General features: G+C 36.1%; 1 protein-coding gene across 9 annotated transcripts in view; it reads right to left on the bottom strand.

Moving 5' to 3' along the window:
• Nucleotides 1–18,855, bottom strand: part of sei (seizure) — a 367,275-nt gene that overhangs the window by 306,927 nt on the left and 41,493 nt on the right. For 8 of the 9 annotated variants that reach the window (XM_069842952.1, XM_069842945.1, XM_069842951.1 and 5 more), the window contains exon 2: nucleotides 10,329–10,835. In XM_069842952.1, coding sequence (XP_069699053.1) covers nucleotides 10,329–10,619 — 291 coding nt within the window. In that variant the 5' untranslated portion in view covers nucleotides 10,620–10,835. The remainder of the gene's footprint in view (nucleotides 1–10,328; nucleotides 10,836–18,855) is intronic. The other variant, XM_069842943.1, reaches the window with a different exon arrangement.

The raw sequence follows: 18,855 nt of genomic DNA on the forward strand, positions 1-18,855 counted from the left end.
TATATATTATATCTGATTTCTATTTACTTGTTGTTTACATTTTATTATTATTATCCTATTCAGTTTTGTGTGTAAAACTGTAGTGTACTTTGTAAATTTGTAGTGTTTTTTGTAGTGCAGTTTTACTCCTGGTTGAGTGTTAGAGAAGGCCGTATGGCCTTAACTGTGCCAGGTTAAATAAATTATTATTATTATTATTATTATTATTATTATTATTATTATTATTATTATTATTATTATTATTATCTCCAGGGTGCTGTCAGGAACTTTTAATTTTCGGAAGACTTCTAAGGACTCCCGTGGGATTGTGCCTCTAGCCCCAATCATAATTCCTATAACGTCCCAGGTCTTGATGTTATATTTGGTCCCCAAATCGCTGCAGCATGGCAGATAAATTGTCCGTATTTCTTTGCAGACTTATCTAGGTTGTTCCTCGTTGTTCTCAAAACGGACTGTGGGATCGAGAATGAGTCCACAATTTTTTTTCGGTCTATAATAATGATATCTGCTCTTCTAGTTGAACCGTCAGCAGAAAGGCACCCAATTTCCTCGTACAGATCATACTTATCAGCCCGGCGAAGTTCATTGGCGATCATGGAGCGAATTTTATTATGGCGGCCAATTCTCAGTAATTCTCCCTTCCGGCAAAAACCCAGTACATGAGCTAAGGTTTCTTAATCATCGCATCTTCTGCAATGGGTAGTACAGAAAGGGACTCGAATATAAGGACGTTATGTATACAACTTGTAAATTAATATAATGGAAAGATGGCCTACTCCAAAGACAAAAACTAATCTATGACAAATGACAAAAAGAAAACAGATTTTCATGTATATTTTTGCTATATTATCACATGAAAAAGTCAGAAGACATCACAGATAGATTTTCTTTCTCTCTGTCAAGCAAGGACTGGGTCTTGAGAACGTATTGTGTCTTGTAATTGATTTTTTTTTTAGATTTCTATCCTTTCATTGGATTTACAATTATTTTATTTTCAGACGGAAAATTTTTTTTCAGTTTTCATTGCGATGAGTCCACTAAGGGAATGTTACAATATGGCGAAAAATTAGTTTAAGATTCATTATTATATGTGAAAGGGAATGCAAAAAGGGTGATAGTCTCATACCGACAAAATTTTGAACAATTGAAGTTTTGGACCGAATAACGGTCTATGTTACAACTTTTCAAAATCGAGTTTTTAATGGAATAATGATCTGTATAGTCTTACACAGCTGTAACAAAAATTGTTTTTCAATATCTGTGTCAGAGACGCTTCTACTCGAGTTACAACCATGAATTTTTCGGTTGGAACAACGGTCTACGTCACTAGTCACTTCTAGCGTATCCAATTGTTTACATCGTATCGGCAGTTATTGCACGGGAGTTAGTTCTCCTTACGAGTCCTTGGTACTTGAACTCTGTGTATCAGGTTTCGGTTGATCTATTACGTAAAATGGACGACTGCAAGACAGTGACGATTTCTACGGTAGATATTAACTGGCTAAATAAATCTAAAAAAAAAGGGATCCTTTGTCATCTTCTCATCAATGTCATCGTCATAATCATCACCAACATCACCATCTCATAATAATAATAATAATAATAATAATAATAATAATAATAATAATAATAATAATAATAATAATAATCATCATCATCATCATTTCGACTGCAGTAGTCTGGGAGTTAACATTATCCATTAATCAAGTGGATGAAGGGAGTATGTTACATTTGTTGTAAACGTAGGTTTTGTCAATGTATGATGGTGGTATGTGTCAAGCTAACTTCTGAAACTTATCAAATCATTTTAAAAAATCTATTATTAAGCATTTTAGGAAGCTGGGGTAAGTTTCAGAAGTTAGCTTGACACATATCATCATCATCCGTTGAGAAAATCCACATCTAAAAAAATATGTCCTATATTCCCTTCATCCACTTAGCCCTTCAATTACTTCCTGACCTGCGTTCTCGAAACGATTATCATGACAAAAAAACGTTAAGCTAAATTAAATTACCGGAAAACTATTAGTACTTGTCATAACTTATTACTGTTAGTCGCAGTAGCAGTAGCAGTAGCAGTAGCAGTAGTAGTAGTAGCAGTAGTAGTAGTAGTAGCAGCAGTAGCAGCAGCAGCAGTAGAAGCAGCAGTAGCAGCAGCAGGAGCAGCAGCAGCAGCAGGAGTAGCAGTAGCAGTAGCAGTAGGAGTAGTAGTAGTAGCAGTAGCAGCAGCAGCAGTAGAAGCAGCAGTAGCAGTAGCAGGAGTAGCAGTAGCAGTAGGAGTAGCAGTAGCAGTAGCAGTAGGAGTAGTAGTAGTAGTAGTAGTAGCAGTAGTAGTAGCAGCAGTAGCAGCAGCAGCAGTAGCAGCAGGAGCAGCAGCAGCAGGAGTAGCAGTAGCAGTAGTAGTAGTAGTAGCAGCAGTAGCAGCAGCAGTAGCAGCAGCAGCAGTAGTAGCAGCAGCAGGAGCAGCAGCAGCAGGAGTAGCAGTAGCAGCAGTAGTAGTAGTAGCAGCAGCAGCAGTAGCAGCAGTAGTAGTAGTAGCAGCAGCAGCAGGAGCAGCAGCAGCAGCAGGAGTAGCAGCAGCAGCAGGAGTAGCAGTAGCAGTAGGAGTAGTAGTAGTAGCAGTAGCAGTAGTAGTAGTAGCAGTAGCAGTAGTAGTAGGAGTAGTAGTAGCAGCAGTAGCAGCAGCAGGAGCAGCAGCAGCAGGAGTAGCAGCAGCAGCAGGAGTAGCAGTAGCAGTAGGAGTAGTAGCAGTAGCAGTAGCAGTAGTAGTAGGAGTAGTAGTAGTAGTAGTAGCAGTAGTAGTAGGAGTAGTAGTAGTAGTAGTAGCAGTAGTAGTAGCAGTAGCAGCAGCAGTAGTAGTAGCAGCAGTAGCAGCAGCAGGAGCAGTAGTAGTAGTAGTAGTAGTAGCAGTAGGAGCAGCAGCAGCAGGAGTAGCAGCAGCAGGAGTAGCAGTAGCAGTAGGAGTAGTAGTAGTAGCAGTAGGAGTAGTAGTAGCAGTAGCAGTAGTAGTAGGAGTAGTAGTAGTAGTAGTAGCAGTAGCAGTAGTAGTAGTAGTAGTAGTAGCAGTAGCAGTAGTAGTAGTAGTAATAGTAATAGTAGTAGTAGTAGCAGTAAATTATACAAAACTTTCAACTACAGAGATTGTTCAGCGTTGAGATCCAAAGTACGCGAAAAGTGTGAGACAAATTTTGCCTGGTGTCCTATCACGGGAAATGTTCTTTTACGTTTCATAAATCTACGACACGGACCTTCCAGCTTTACTTTCCCTCCGGATAAATCCCTACTAAAGATTTTATCGACCGGAATTGAACCCCGAACTTCAGATCATGGGGCTAGCATGTTAACTGCCAAATTACTGCAGTAGACATTATGATGATTTTTTTAGTTGGTTATTTAACGACGCTGTATCAACTACTAGGTTATTTAGCGTCGATAGAATTGGTGATAGCGAGATGGTATTTGGCGAGATGAGGCCGAGGATTCGGCATAGATTACCTGACATTCACATTACGGGTGGGGAAAACCTCGGAAAAAATCCAATCAGGTAATCAGCCCAAGCGGGGATCGAACCCGCGCCCGAGCGCAACTTCAGATCGGCAGGCAAGCGCCTTAACCAATTGAGCCACGGTGGCTTATGATGATGATGATGATAATTATTATTATCATCATCATCATCATCATCATCATCATCATCATCATCATCATCATCATTATTATTATTATTATTATTATTATTATAAGATGGTGATGTTGGTGATAACGATGACATAGATGAGAAGATGACAATGGAGCAGGAGGAAGAGAAGTCTACTTTGGGATGTTTTGTACGACGAAGTTGAAGAAGAGAAAAAGTAATTTAAACTGACGACGACGCCTTGAAATGTAAGGAAGAAAAGAAATGAGCATTAAATTGTTCCTTCACCTCATGTACAACTGCTCAGGAGAAAAGTAATGAAAGCTACATTGAATTACAGAGAACGGTGAAGGAAGATTAGATTCATCCTACTTTCCAAGGAAGTAATTTGTAATCATACATAATATCTCAATTTCCATAAATATTAAATTCACTCTATGTCACATCTCTTACTCCGATTCAAATAAATTCTCAACGAAGAAGTAATATCATAAAGACATTGTTTCTTTCCTTTTTTTTCAATGGAGTGCAAGAACCCTAAGTCCGAATTCTGGTGTAAATCCATATCTAAACTTTTTCTAGATCTGACAAATTTTTTAGATTATATGGAAGAACTTTAGTGGTATGAAATCAGCACGACACGAAAAAAAAAGGTTATCATAATGACAATAAAACGCATCACCCATATCTTAAGATAAATTTTGAATTCATGAACACAGATTTCATAAGAGCTACGACTAAATAAACTCGAAACGAGTTTATAAAAGAATTGTATATATTTTGTTACAAAACACAAGATTTAGTATAAATATAGGACTATTACTTCGATTTGATACCGATATATCAAAGTATAGTAAATACATTTTATCTTTCCACGCTCGAATGTGGACAGCTCCGCTGTACACTGCCGCTTCCGCTCTACCTCCGCGAGAGTGGACAGATAAAATGTATACACTATATTACTTCTTTTCTTTCCAATGACGTCCTACAGCACGAAGTCGGGATCTTTGTCTAAATACATAATATCCAAAGAATTTTTTTTAGAGATCTGAAGAATTTCTAGACATATGGAGTAACTTCAGTGATATGAAATTTATTTATTTATTTTATTTATTTATTTATTTAACCTGTTAGAGATAAGGCCATCACGCCTTCTCTTCTCCTCTACCAAGGGATTACAACTACAATATTAAGAATACAATTACAAGTAATATATTTACAAATACAATAAAAATTAAAATACTAAAAGATTAACTGATTAATAAAAGCTAGAAAGTTTATTGTAAAAGTTACGAAGACAGGAACATTTTTTATTAATTGAGTAAAAATTAAACCTACTCTACGCAGTAAGAAAATGCTTAATAAGTTTGCTTTTGAACGCTACTAAATTCCGACAGTCTCTGATGTCACTGGGTAGGGTATTCCACAAGCGCGAGAGCGAGATTGTGTATGATGATGAATACGATGATGTCTTATGTGTTGGTATGGCTAGTATGCGGCTATTTTGCGTGCGTGTGAAGAGATTATGATATGATGACAAGTAACTGAAACGGGAGGCAAGGTAGGTAGGTGTAGAGGTGTGAAGGACTTGGATAAGGAGAACAAGAGAATGAAAATTTCTACGTGCGTTAAGCCGTACCAGTTTAGAGTTTGGAAGGATGGGGTAATGTGGTCAGCGCGACGGACATCGCAGACGAAGCGAACACAAGAATTATGAACACGTTGTAATCTTTGCGACTGGTTGACATTGAGGTCGGTCAGTAGAAAATCACAATAATCGAAGTGGGGCATTACTAGTGCTTCCACTAGTATTTTCTTGAGTGATAGCGGAAGGAATTTTCGAATGCTGTTTAAGGAATGTAGTATGGAAAGCACTTTTTTGGTAATATGGGTTACTTGGTTATTCCAGTTTAAATGCGTATCAAAGTAAACTCCTAGATATTTAACACAGGAAGCAAAAGGGATTATTGTGTCGTTTAACTTGACTGGAAGAGCAGGAGTAATGTTGCATAATAGACGTTGATGTCCCACTAGGATTGCTTGTGATTTTCTTGCATTGAGAGTCAAACCAAACGTTCTGGCCCATGCAGATATGGATTGAAGGTCCTCGTTAAGATTGTGTATTGCGTCATTGAGTAAGTCAGGGATATAGATTTGTAAATCGTCTGCGTAAAGGTGATGCTTAATAAGCACGATAAGCAAAGCTCGGAACTTGGGGACTTGTGTCTTTGCATGCGGCTAAGCGACCGGACTTCAATGTCAACAAACTCCCGCTTCCAGCACGGAGGTACTGCCAGGTCTGCTATAAAAGGGTTTCTGGCTGGAACAACAAATTGATAGTATTATGGCAGGTTGAAACACGTAATTTTACAGCATATATAATAAAAATAAACATGAGAAATATATCAAATTTACTGTTCTGCTCTGTATATTTTATTACAGTGTATGACTACGTACATTCGAATATTTTCAAACCCATAACTTCTTCGCTGATATGAAACAAGAAAAACATGAAGTGACGGGAGCAAACTTAAAATACTGAATGTCAGTGTTTTCTGTTGATTTTCAGCAATTGCTAGCTGATCTCGTATGTGAGAAAGATAAGTATATCCTAAATTTTTCTCAAAATAGTTTTCAATTTGTTCTACGTAGGTTCCTCTGCTACTTGATCCATGGCTATGGACAAATTTTCCACTAATTTAAGGGACTGTAATGTCTTTCAATGAATGCCGGTTTCTAGCGTCTAATTTGTATGTAGCACAACTTACAAAATATAAACTCTCCATTCGAAGAAAATAATGTATCTCCTCCGAATTTCTCCACGAAATTCTGTACCTAAAATTTAAAAAATGTATTTTCAAACTTATGTAATATCCATTCGAGTAACACGTATTTTCTAATTCCTCAAACAGACCGTTTATCTGTAATTCTCTGACTGTCATTGGCTTCGACATGACACAGTTTCCTCGTCCGTCTTCCTCTCATTCGATGTGACCACTTTCTTAGTACATAAGACTGTCCCTGACCACTTGCAGCGTGAGCTTTGTTCTTACTCATACGCACGACACACAAGTCCCCAAGTTCCGAGCTTTGACGATAAGGAAAAATAAAAGTTATCATATTGACAATAAAAAGCATAATCCATTTTAAGTGACGAACACGGATTTTATAGAATGTTAAATGTTATGTTTTATTTAACGACGCTCGCAACTGCAGAGGTTATATAAGCGTCTTCGGTGTGCCGGAATTTTGCCCCGCAGGAGTTCTTTTACATGCCAATAAATCTACTGACATGAGCCTGTTGCATTTAAGCATGCTTAAATGCCATCGACCTGGCCCGGGATCGAACGCGCAACCTTGGGCATAGAAGGCCAGCGCTATACCGACTCGCCAACCAGGTCGACGATTTTATAGAGAGCTAAATAAACTCGAAATTGATTTATAAAACAATGGCACGTATTTCGGTATAGAAGACAAGATTTTGTGAAAGTGTATTACTTTGTTTTAGTACATCACAGTATTATTTCTTTTATTTTCAATGGTGTATCACAGTCCCATATCGGGATCTTTGTCTAAATCCATACGTTAACTTTTCAGAGATCTGACGAATTTCTAGACATATGGAGGAACTGTAGTGGCATGGGTTCAGCACAACAAGATAATCAGGTTATAACGCTGACAACGAACACGGAAGCAAGCAAGTTAACATACCACTTTCACTCTAGCTCAACTTCAACTGCGTATGAGTGTCGTGCGATGTTCGAACATGAGAGGGGATATCAAGATAATACAAACTTCGCCCTACTCCTTAGGCATCCCAACGGTACGTGGAAGTGAAGCATGTAAACTAAAATAACCGAGTCAGTTGAAAACCGGTCAGAAGCCTTATTTTCGGTCCATGTTTGCCGTGTCTCTGTAGGACCGAAGCTCCATTTGAGTTTGTTCAAATTTTCCCCTTCCTTACATATTCTTGTTGCTTTTCTCCTTAATTCCTCCTCTCCCTGAGCCTTTATGCTTTAGCTGTATAAGGATGTGAGGCACATATCAAGCAAAGTTACGCACAGTAATGGGTATAGGTAGTTTTTCTTGTTATTAATATGACCAAACTTTGGATTTATTTTGATTTATGAAGTCACATTTTTTACCCTCCACTGGAATATACAAGAAAATTAACAAGTTCTATATTCTTATATCATGTATTGTATACTTGACTTTTATTGTGAAAATAAAGTTCAACTCCTAAATTATTTTATGTGCTTGCATAACATTTGAACCCTTATTACATTTAGCAACCTTAGAAAGAATCTGCAATGTTCTGATGCATATGAAATAACAAAGCAAGATATATCGTATGGCTGCAATAACAAGGCAAGTTGTATCGGATGACTACAATAATAAAGCACGTTGTATCGTATGTCTACAATAACAAGGAAAGTTGTATCTTATGACTAAAATAACAAGGCAAGTTGTATCTTATGTCTGCAATGACAGGGTAAGTCGGAGTACTGTACTGTTAATATATTAAAATAACAAATTCGGTAACGATATTTTGGCATCATAGAGTCCGTGGAGCTATCGCCTGTCTTCTTCGGAACAAGGGTTGGGAAGTTCATGAAGAGGTCCACTGCATTTCTGAAGACAACTCTCACAGAAGAGCGGATATAATAGCAATAAACAGGCAACAACAAAAGGCTATTATCATAGATCCAACTATACGCATGGAGAGAGATCTAAACCAAGCTCATCAGGTTGATCATGAAAAGAGGGCCATTTATGAACCTTGTATTCCCTACCTTAGTGCCAAGTATAACATCCCTCTCTTCAATTGGTCAGTGACAGGTTTATTTTTTGGTGCTTGGAGTTCTTTACCAAAATTTACATATAATTTGTTAAAATAATTATCAATATCTTTTGAAATTAAAAAAAATCATCTCGCAAATTCTTAAAGATTCCCTGCAGATTATAAAATTTCATTTATACCACTCAGAAGGCCTTAATTAAGGATATGCTAATTTTAAATTAAATCTTTTATTTGTAAGTATAATTTTAAAGTCAACTTCTAAGATTTTATTTTATAATTGATAATCAATGGTGCTTAATTATTACATTTTATTTTTATAACAATATTCATATTTAATTAATTATATTTTTATTTGCTGTTAATTTCCGGATCCTCGTGGTCATCCTTAATTAAGGCCGGACGTTTTATCTCTCTCTCTCTCTACATGAAACTTATACATATACACTATCAATAATACTAATTCAAAACCGCAGATTTGCAAAGGCCTTCCTTTGTTAATGAAAACAATGTTACTTTTACTTACCGCTAAAAACCCACTTCTTACAGATACCTTGTTATTGCAGAGCACCCCTCATTTTATAATTTATTAGCCTACCAGCCGTACCCGTGCGCTCCGCTGCACCCGTTAGAAATAAATATAAAGTAATTACATAATTAAACTAGGACATTTGAACCAGGGAACATTCGTGTTTGATAGAAGGATAAATCGTTTAATATGTTACTTAATTTAAATTGCATCCAAATAATTAAAATGCGATCATTTTGGTCCAGAGACACTCATTTGGTGCCATGACAATTCCTTTAACACATTTCTTAATTTTTATTACATGCAACCATAGTTTAATGAAGATTGACATCATTTAGATTTAATGTGTATATTTTATTTTACTTGTTATAGGTTTCCATTGAATTATGCTAATAACTTAATTTTAACCCTTGTTTTCTACATATTCAGTAAATGGCGCTTGGCCCACTATGGTTCTGAACCCTTCAAATAACTTAAATTACATTATATAATATTACATATTATATTATATTATATTATATCAGAAGTTACTGTAATAACAGTATAGCATTATGTCCATCCTATGGTGAAATAATAATTAATTATACAAATCGGTTAATTTAGCTTCCGATATTACTTCATACAAACACAGAAACATTGTCTGTAGGCTATCTTTCATAGTTTTCGATTGTTGCTGTCCAAGGCCCCTTATAGACGAAGTCATTTGTTTTTTAATTCATTACACGGCCTTAGATGGCAGTTATTTTAATTTTAAAACTCATTTATCTCATTAAATATCAGTCCTATCAAAATGTTGCAGGGAATAAAACGTATCGAAAATTATTTTTAAAGAAACGTTTGTTATGTAACATTTTTCACAGAAATCAATAATAAGAGAGATATTTCGGTTTATTTAATTCAGGCCCCCTTATAACCCCCTTTTAAATAAAGCATTTTGAATGTCATTTAGCCTAAAATCTAAGTTACGACGAACTTAATTTATATTCCAATTTTCATCGAAATCCATTCAGCCATTATCGCGTGAAAAGGTAACAAACATACAGACAGACAGACATACAAACAAAAATGTCAAAAAAGCGATTTTCGGTTTCAGGGTGGTTAATTATATATGGTAGGACCAATTATTTTTGGAAAAGCGAAAATTACCAGAAAAATTTCGCTTATAGATTTATTATTAGTATAGATATATGTTGCGGGACTTGTGGGACACTCTGTGTAGTTGCTATAATACGAAGAGTACGTGCCATTTTCACGACACAGCTTACGCAAGGATGGTAGTCGCATGTTGTGAAATGATGTTATGGACATCTATTAATAACATTCAGGGGACAGACAAGTTGACAAAGGTGGGGGTATCGTAACCGTACCTCTTTGCCGATCACCTTGATCGGCTGCTGCGTGGCAGGGAAGGGCCCGCCGTTGGCAGACGTATCGATCTTCACGATCGACTCCCTCTTCTCGCTGCCCTGGCGCCGGCCGATGCGCATGCTGGACCACTTGTAGGAGCGCGCCTCCGAGGGCTCGCGGTCCACGAGGGACGAACGCTTGCTGTACAGGTCGTACTTGAGGCTGCCCCCCTTCTTCCGCGTCAGGTCGCTGTGGATGACGGCCGGCACTTCCAGCTGGAAGAGCTTCGTCTCCATGTTACACTCACCCATGGCGAAGTCACTTAGTACACGGCAACTCGGGCGCAGGTCAAGTTAGTTCTCTCTTTCTCACTCCGGCACTCGCCCGTGTGGATAAAGTCGACAAAAATTCCATCGAGACTTGAGAGCAAGAGAGACGTAAGGTACATAACTTTAGTTCACTTCGGTAGACTACACTGGTCTACTTCAGAGCGCTTACTGGGGTACCAAGCGTGAACTCAAACGAAACTGTGAAAGAAATTCAGATTAATACACCTTTTAACGTAAACCGTCTTAGATACGGGGTTGCCTCGGTGCTCGAGATATCAGACTTTCGCGTACCTATGTTTGTTCAGTTCTCCCTCCGCGCCTACTTGGACTAAAACAATGAACGACAGGAGAAAGTAGCCATCAATGGACCAACTAACGATTTCTTATTTTACCTAACAAAGGCAATGTCTTAAAATTCCGTTCATAGGCATGAACAATTACATTACTAATAAGGAATGGTATGGAAGGAGTCCTTAATTGTACCTATTTTTAAAAAGGGGGACAAAACCAACTCTGGTAACTTTCGAGGAATATCACTTTTGGTGACGTCGTACAAAATGTTGTCCAATATTCTTTTGAGAAAATTAACTCCATACGTAGACGAAATTATTGGGGATCATCAGTGTGGTTTTAGGCGTAATAGATCGACTATTGATCAGATTTTTTGTACTCGACAGATAATGGAGAAAAAATGGGAGTATAAGGGTACAGTACATTAGTTATTCATAGATTTCAAAAAGGCATATGACTCGGTTAAGAGGGAAGTATTATATGATATTGTTATTGAATTTGGTATTCCCAAGAAACTAGTTCGATTAATTAAAATGTGTCTCAGTGAAACATACAGCAGAGTCCGTATAGGTCAGTTTCTATCTGATGCTTTTCCAATTCACTGCGGGCTAAAGCAGGGAGATGCACTATCACCTTTACTTTTTAACTTCGCTCTAGAATATGCCATTAGGAAAGTTCAGGATAACAGGCAGGGTTTGGAATTGAACGGGTTACATCAGCTACTTGTCTATGCAGATGACGTGAATATGTTAGGAGAAAATACACAAACGATTAGGGAAAACACGGAAATTTTACTTGAAGCAAGTAAAGCGATCGGTTTGGAAGCAAATCCCGAAAAGACAAAGTATATGATTATGTCTCGTGACCAGAATATTGTACGAAATGGAAATATAAAAATTGGAGATTTATCCTTCGAAGAGGTGGAAAAATTCAAATATCTTGGAGCAACAGTAACAAATATAAATGACACTCGAGAGGAGATTAAACGCAGAATAAATATGGGAAATGCGTGTTATTATTCGGTTGAGAAGCTCTTATCATCCAGTCTGCTGTCCAAAAATCTGAAAGTTAGAATTTATAAAACAGTTATATTACCGGTTCTTCTGTATGGTTGTGAAACTTGGACTCTCACTCTGAGAGAGGAACATAGGTTAAGGGTGTTTGAGAATAAGGTGCTTAGGAAAATATTTGAGGCTAAGCGGGATGAAGTTACAGGAGAATGGAGAAAGTTACACAACACAGAACTGCACGCATTGTTTTCTTCACCTGACATAATTAGGAACTTAAAATCCAGACGTTTGAGATGGGCAGAGGATGTAGTACGTATGGGCGAATCCAGAAATGTATATAGAGTGTTAGTTGGGAGACCGGAGGGAAAAAGACCTTTAGGGAGGCCGAGACGTAGATGGGAGGATAATATTAAAATGGATTTGAGGGAGGTGGGGTATGATGATAGAGACTGGATTAATCTTGCACAGGATAGGGACCGCTGGCAGGCTTATGTGAGGGCGGCAATGAACCTTCGGGTTCCTTAAAAGCCATTTGTAAGTAAGTGAGTAAGTAAGGCTTGAACAATTACATTACTAATAAGGAATGGTAAAATGAAGTTTCAGGGCTACATCCTATTTATATCTGTTTAAAGATCAGCTCAATTAAAATTCGGCTATTGGTTCAGTGAAGGCGACAGGGTTCTATGAACGGACCACCATGTTCCCATGAATGGACCAAAAGAAAAATGTTAAAAATCTGATTAAAATTATGTAAATTGTTGAGGCATATAGACACATTATTTCAAATGTTTAATCAATACTATTAAATCTCATGAAAATAAAATATAGCACTATTTATTTTCAGATAAATCTTATATTTGTCTCCAGATTTCTTCTTTAACTTTCGTGTTTTTATAGTTTTCATCCCGTGTATCACATAAATAGGCCTACGGGTGACATCGTACAAGTTCGATAAGTTTCTGACTGCAATTATCAGCCATCTTCCTCATTTTGAATTAAAAACAATACAATACATCGCCACCTGTGATATCTTTTTCTACATTCGATCGTCATAAAGAGTATAAATGTCAAACATCTTTGATAAATGTATCAAGAAAATTCGCTGAGCTACCGATTCCAGCGAGAAACTCGCGCGAGGTTTTTGCCTCGAGCGAGAATCTCTTCCAGTGTGTGGACGTCGACTTGAATCCATGTTATCAATTTTTTAATTTTCTCGCAACACATTTCTCGCTGGCGAAAACTCTGCAAGTGTGTTACGGACCTAACTTAACACTTTTCCACTTCTTCGTTGATCGCTTTTGTGATACATGTCACTTCGTATGAAGGAGGCTAAACGTGGCTCAGCGATGAGAGCGGTGCTGGAGGCCCGGTTAGCAGGGCAAGCTACGATCGATGCCGCATAGCCAGTCACTCTTTGAGAAGCGCCCGCTTGTGCACTTGAGCGCTGCAATATTCATACTCGCTATTCCCGCACATTGTTGCTACTTTGTGTGCGGCGTTGCAACATATTTCAAGCACGCCTGGATGACCTGTAGCTATAAAGAACAGCGTCCATTTCTAGTTCATTCTCTTCAACAGATTCAGGTCGTTGTCTCATAGCAAGCGTTTGAGTTGGTTAGTATTACGTTTTTTTTTCCATGTAATGCCTACTTGTCATGCACGGAATGAGTGACACCTTTCATCATACCAAATATAACAATGGATTAAGTAAATCTTGATTGCACACTTTTAACACATCTAACACTAACGATCTCTTAAATCTGTTAAATTATGTGTTAACATTGAAACTATTATGGTATTTACCTTAAGGATTAGTTTCGGTTGTAATGTATGCCATCTTCAGATTGCTAGAGAGGCCTTGCGTTTTCTTCTGGTTTAATTTTCTTTTTTAGTTTGTTATTTAAAGAATTTTGAGTTCATTTTTGAAATTCCAATAAGTCAAGTAATACATTAAAAAAGAATGGTATTCAATCATGACTTATCTTTAATGTAAATTATGCAATTATAAATTTACATTTTATTTAAAAATTGTTAATCTTTTCGCCATGAAGTATGGCATCTTCAGACATTGATAATTAGAGATAAAGGTAAAGGTATCCCCGTAACATGCCATGAAGGCACTTGGGGGGCATGGAGGTAGAGCACCATGCTTTCCATGACCTCGGCACTAGAATGAGGTGGTGTGGTCGGCACCACGCTCTGACCGCCTTTTACCCCCGGGAAGGACCCGGTACTCAATTTTATAGGAGGCAGAGTGAACCTCGGGCCGTTCTGAAAGTTTGGCAACGAGAAAAAATCCTGTCTCTTGTGAAAAAATACATTGCATTAAAATTGTAGTGAAGATTTTTTCATAATATGAAAGTATAGATTTTTGACGTCAATATTAAAAAAAAAACACATTAAAAAACGGTAAAACACTTAAGTGTACCAATTAAAATCAAATTTCAGATATGCATATTTAATTGGAATTAAATTAAGTCAACATATCACATTACGCTAAAATAAATGTACGTGAATACTGTTAATAAAATGCGTATATCACTTGTATTGCCATATTAAGAATCATTGAAACATAATTGTTGTATTCTTTCTAAATGATTCTTAATATGGCAATATAAGTGTTATATGCATCAATGTACATTTATTTTAGAGTAATATGATATATTCATATAATTTAATTCCGATTAAATATGCATATTTGAAATTTGATATTAATTGGTACATTCAAATGTTTTACCGTTTCTTAATGTTTCGAAATATAGATGTCCCTTATCTTTTTGCAACTGAATTTCTTTCATAGTTCTGCGGTTTAGTATTTTAGAGAAATGCTGCAGAAGTTTTGGTTTCAATCTTACTCAATCTGAGACAGTTTAGATACGAACTCCGTAATTTGCTGTCATATTTCGTAATGTTTTTATGAAGTTACATACTAAAATTATTTTTTGTTACAGCAAGGAAATGCAACTGCTCAGAAATTATGATGAAGAGGTAACATCTTTTCAATTTTCATTATCATAAATAAATGATACAATTATGCTTATTTTACGTCGTCAGTGTTTGAATAGGAAGTAGCCAAGGTGTTTCTTTATATTGATTGTACAACACCTTTTGATGTGCGAATTTTAATCTAAATTAGCTGTAATTACAGCCTCAATTACAGTCTAGATAATCTGTTAATCTCTGCAACTTCGTGTCGTATTGTTTTCTTGGTTGTCGTGCCCCATTCGTTATGTGTTACTCTTATTGCGACGTCTTTAGAAAAACGACTTCCATTACATTGGAACTGCTACCATCAGAGCAATAAGTCTGCACCCCACTGGGAACAGATATTTCAGCAGATTCCGACGGTTTCATCACCGTAGGATACCACAGCATCATCACTTTTCCTTAGCAGAATCGAAATTAAATCCGCCACTTCCTATTTTTGTCTCCTATATTGCAGAACGAAATCGTGTGTCACATGTTTACAAAGGAAGAAACGAATCCTATCATCAACCTTCAGGTTATTACGGCCGAATCTATTCTATTCCTACATTGTGAATTCCAAAATTTAGATTTTATGTTTGAAATTTAGGTTAACCATAATTCGAAAAAAAAAAAACAGACAAACAAACAAAAGAAACCTAACTTGCGACTTAACACAGATCCTTAATTTTTTGCCATTTTGAGATTTTTATTTTATATCAATTATGTTTCAAATAAAAATGACGCGACAAAATTGATTTCAATATTAGACCTACTACATTTAATTAATAAGAAATTGTTTTGTGTATTATTACGTATCAACCGATTAATATAAGTAACATGAATGCAGTAACGTCCTGACAGTATTATCATATTGTGCAAGAAGTTTTATGTAGGGTTGTGAGAGTTTAAAACGACATAATAACACAGTCTAGTGTATAAGTCACGAAGCTTAATACTTAATAAATATGCAAACATATACAGTTGAAATATGCATCCACAGATAGTTGCTCACTACCAGGATCGCTACTATCGCCTCATCACAGACTCTTTCCCTAACAGACCATAAAATGTATTGTACTTTCGATATCGTGTTCTTTTGAAAAAATTAACACCTTCCTTCCACTATTGAAATATGAAATACATAAGGTTTATATATTATTCTCATAAAATATATATTATATTCTATAAACTCACCTTCCTCGATCTTTCGGAAGAAGGATAACTCTGACCACTTTTTCTTACAATTTATAGTGCTACAAACGTCACCTTGTCCCATATTATTATTCAAATTATTGTATTTTAGCCACTTACAGTTATTACAACCGATAACGAACATTTCACAGTTTATATAATATCTTCTCACAAAAATGCGAAATACGGCACAGTCAATGCTTTTTCGATCTAGACCAGGCCGTAATGTTTGTTCGGGTTTTCTATTTCAGTGTATGTAGCTCAGTGAAATATTATATTATAACCTTATTCCTTCTCATTGATAAGCTTTATTTAGTGTAATGTGTCCATAAGTTCCGTTTACTTCTTGTTGCATAATATGTTGCAGAAATAATTACAAAACTGTGTTATTTTAATGTGAAGAGAATTTTACATGTTAACATAATCTGTTCGCATCAACATTTCAAGTTTAGAATGGAAGCTATTTTGAGGTCTAATAAAAAAGAATTTATATTGTGATTTCAATTTAGCACATCTACCTTCCTGAATTTTAGACAAAACATTTACCATACCACTCCTATGAAATTAGTGTACGTACAATTGTGTTACTTCATCTCTTAAGTAGTAGATAAATACAATAATTCAGTACTCAATTGTAGTATTAAAATATAGATAAATTGAATGTTCGGGAGTATCATACATGACATTATGCTTAATTATAACGTATAATTGCGAATTTAGGAATATAAGTTAAATATAGTAAACATAACCTATAATTTTCATATGAATGGCAAGGCATTGGAGATCACTAAATTTAGACAGAAAGGGGCAACTGCTACAGTAAACATAACCTATAATTTCAACATATCTAAATATCCGTGCGGTGCATTTGAAAATTATTGAATCGTTCATAAATGAATGTACAAGAATTTTGCGATATTAAACGAAATAAAGGCAGGAATTACACATACGAACAACGTAATTTTCACACCATAAATAATATTACACCTTAACTCGCAAGTGAATTATGTCTGAAGTGTCTCATAATCATTGTTTTAAATTTTATTAATGCAATTACACTACATTTTAGAGAAATACCCTTTATGCATTCCAACTAATTTATATGGTTGAAACGCCGCCCTTCGTGATCGGGTTAAGCGAGTTACATGGCCTGCCTTACGGCCTGTATTGGATCACGATGACTGAGCCACAGTCTATTGTTCCTAGGACTCACAGCGCTCCAAGCGGCTAGCAACTATCGCGAGATTTGCAAAAAATCATCCCAAGCTTCGTGACTGTATATAGTAGACTGTGATAATTTCGTATTCATGCCGTAAAAAATAATGAAATCATTTTATTTAAGATATATGAAGCGTGTACAAATTATTCACCTCATTATGTAATGTAAATTTTTTTTCAAATATTAAAAACGTTATAGAAACACATTCGGCATTTATTGATTTCATAAAAGCATTTGATAAAGTGAACAGAAGTTTGTTATTCGAAATTTTGACAAAGGATCAGATCCAAAAGCAGATCATATATAATATTTATGACCTTTATAAATCAAACCTTATGACAGTAAAAATAAAAGAAAAAATAACTCATTGGACGGAAATAAACTCAGGAGTCAGACAAGGTTGTGGCCTCTCTCCTTTGCTTTTTAACGTTTATATGAATGCCATTGTGAAAGATTTTAGAGAAACAAAACACGGATATATCACTATTAACAGAAATTTAAAATTAGATGTAATACCGTTTGCAGATGATCTTGTTTTACTGGCAACATCTGAAGATGATTTACAATGATCAGTACATAATTTAAATTTAATAGCTCAAAAATATTCAATGGAAATATCCATTAACAAAACAAAAATAATGGCCTTTTGTGGTAAATACCTAATACCAAGCAAAATTTGTTTAAATAACACAATTTTGGAAAGAGTTAATGAGTTTAATTATTTAGGATATAAACTTTCTTTTGCTGAAAATTTTGATTTATCAGAGAAATTTGTAAAATAATTCAACAAATCAATGGGGATCATTAATAGAGTTTTAAAACCTTCATTAGTACAAAAATCAACTTGTACTCGTCTTTATCATATAATAGCTCGACCAGTCTTATGTTATGGGAGTGAAGCGTGGACTATAAGGACAAAAGATGAAAGCAGACTAACAGCTTGCAAGATGAGATTCATGCGCCGAACACTAAATGGGATCGAAAGAAAAATGAAGATATCCTTCAAGAACTTAATGTGTCATCAATACTGGACTATATCTCCAGCTATCAGTTAAACTGGAAGGAACACGTCTCAAGAATGGTTTCATCCAGGATCCCTAAGGCAATAATGAAGTATCGTCCAAATGGGAAACGGTCACTTGGTCGACCCATGAAAAGATGGCCGTAACAGTTCTTTTGGGACTAGTACTTAACAGGATTATGATGATTATGATGATGATGATGATGATGATAAAAACGTTTTGCTACAATCTATAGAACAACTAAAAAATTTGTATTCAGCGTTCTACAGTGTTCATAACATGTCTAATATCCTAATTCAGATTATGAGTCCATTCATGCCATTTACTCTCCTTGCACATACTCGGGTCCTTCAAATACCCCCAAAAAAAGAAAACCTTGGGATGGGCTATGCCGAATGATCAGCGGGCAGGGAACATTTCATGGAGAAATTTACACATGTCGTCGTATCTCTCCACGGTCAGAAACAGCATAATGTTCCAACATATCAAGATAAGTAATCGAGTTGACAATTTCTTCT

This window comes from Periplaneta americana, chromosome 13, assembly GCF_040183065.1.
Source record: "Periplaneta americana isolate PAMFEO1 chromosome 13, P.americana_PAMFEO1_priV1, whole genome shotgun sequence".
Taxonomy (NCBI): Eukaryota; Metazoa; Arthropoda; class Insecta; order Blattodea; family Blattidae; genus Periplaneta; species Periplaneta americana.